This window comes from Pteropus vampyrus, unplaced genomic scaffold (assembly GCF_000151845.1).
Source record: "Pteropus vampyrus isolate Shadow unplaced genomic scaffold, Pvam_2.0 Scaffold430, whole genome shotgun sequence".
In the NCBI taxonomy this organism is placed as follows: domain Eukaryota; kingdom Metazoa; phylum Chordata; class Mammalia; order Chiroptera; family Pteropodidae; genus Pteropus; species Pteropus vampyrus.
The window spans coordinates 204,333-206,251 of record NW_011889211.1 but is presented as its reverse complement, the minus strand read 5'-3'; the positions used below and the strand labels follow the sequence as shown (position 1 = coordinate 206,251).

Genomic DNA, 1,919 nt, shown 5'->3' with positions numbered 1-1,919 from the left:
TCCCCGTCCTGGTACAGCAGTGGGTACATGGTGGCCCGGGGGTGCCCGGGCTCCACCATGCCCTCCGGTGGGGACACGGGCTCGATACCGTCCTCGCTGCCACCCAGGGCTGACGTCTTGCTTGGCTCTGGAGACCTAGGAGGAGGGGTCCGGGCCGTGGCCAGGGCTCAACGCTCTCCCTCTCAAGGGACGCAGCCACCTCGCTCCCCCAGCAAGCCCCGCCCCCCTTAGCTCGCCCGTCCTGTACCGGGCCAGGCAGTGGCCGTTTTGGGTGTTGTGAGCCACTCGTGGTCTCTGTCCTAAGTCCTTCCTTTGTTTTCAACAACCTTTTAAAAACGTGAGCTACCTTTAGCTCGTGGCCTGGGCACAAATAGGCTATGGGCGGGACCTGGCCCGTGGGTGGCGTTTGTTGACCCCCGCTGTGCCCCCAAAGACAGGCTGCTGTCTTCCACCTGAGCCTCCCTCAGGCGGCGCCCCCTGCCGGAGTAGCTCCTGTCCCTAGAGCTGGGGGCCTCCCCTCTCCTCACTGCCCCCAAGGCCCACGGGCGCCCAGGGCGTGAGCATGTGTGTGCCTGCGCCCCTGTGGGCAGGGGCATCGACTCGCTTCTCGTGCCTTTGTTCCTTCACCCGTGAGAGGGGCCAGAGCTGCCCACACGCCCTGTGCTGTGCGAGAGTCCCCCTCACACGTGTAAGGCGTCTGGCTGGGCACCTGGACCCCCAGAGTGGGACGAACGTGCCAGCTGCTGTCTACCAGCCGTGACCTTGGGTAAACACTGCCAGCTTCTGGCCGCGGTTCCTCATCTGTTCACGGGCACACACCTCTGACCAACGAAAGGTTCCCTCCCCCGGAGCTCACCTCTTGCCCCCTTCGCTGTGGGGGGAGCCACGGGCTGGGGCCCCGTGGTCCGGGGGTGGGAGGTAGAGGTCGCCGGGTGGGCGGCGGAGGTCCAGGACGGGGCAGCTGGCTCCGGGGAAGGAGTAGAGAGGGGCGGGGAGGGGTGTGCTGAGCTGCTGTGGGTGGTGCCGGGTGTAGTCCTGCGTGATGACCTCCTGCAGGCCAGAGGCACGGGGTCAGGGGCTGCCACCCGCCAGGCCTTCCAGGGGCGCTAGACTGAACGCTGAGGGCATGCGTACTTCGGGCCTGGCCCCCAGTGGCCTCGACGTCCCGCGTGCCTAGGGTCGGCCGCTTGGCCAGAGGTCTCAAACTGGTGGTCCCGCACAGGTCGGGAGCCACGGGCCATTGTGGGTGGGTTGTGGGTGACGGGCTCACACTGAGTCTCCATGAGTTGGACGAGGGGCGGCTACGGAATCTGGGTTTGAGACTCTGGGATCCCTGATGCTACTCCCCTCCCCAACCCCAGGTGCCCGGTCCTCACCACCAGAACTCAGTTTACCCACCAGACCAAGGAGCTGCGTGACCTTCCCTTCACCCCTGCCCCCGCCCCAGGCGCAAAGGTGGGGAGGAAGGGGCAGAGAAGGGGTAGTTACGCTGATGTGCTGTGCTAGAGTGACCACCCGCTGGTGGGCTTTGACCCCCGGGGCGGTCTGGTGCAGCGGGCTGGCCGACGGCTGGCTCTCGGGCAGCGGCCGCAGGTGTGCGAGGTGTACGGCCTCACCGCCGAGCTTCCCGGGGCCTGCGGGCACAGCAGAGCTGGTCAGGGGGCGGGGGCGGACGAGGCGTGTGCCCGGCGGGGTGCGCCCGCGAACGAATGCCAGCTGCGGGACCAAGGCGACCCCTCCGCCTCTGGGCGCCTCGGCCTCCCTGGCTGCGTGGTGGGGTCACGCCTGTCCCTAGCCTGCAGGGCTGTGTGCGGGCGCGGGGCAGGGTGGGGCCCTACCTGACTGCTTGTGCCGCAGGTCCCCCTCCAGGTGGCTCTTGTCAAGCTCCTCAAGGTGCTTGGGGAGCCCCTTGTCATGGG

General features: G+C 67.8%; 1 protein-coding gene across 1 annotated transcript in view; it reads right to left on the bottom strand.

Moving 5' to 3' along the window:
• The window catches only part of NCOR2 (nuclear receptor corepressor 2), a 189,120-nt gene that overhangs the window by 8,495 nt on the left and 178,706 nt on the right, over positions 1–1,919 (bottom strand). The window contains exons 39-42 of the mRNA XM_023523892.1: positions 1,839–1,917; positions 1,489–1,634; positions 857–1,050; positions 3–135 (exon numbers count right to left, since the gene is read on the bottom strand). Of these exons, the coding sequence (XP_023379660.1) occupies positions 3–135; positions 857–1,050; positions 1,489–1,634; positions 1,839–1,917 (552 nt within the window). The remainder of the gene's footprint in view (positions 1–2; positions 136–856; positions 1,051–1,488; positions 1,635–1,838; positions 1,918–1,919) is intronic.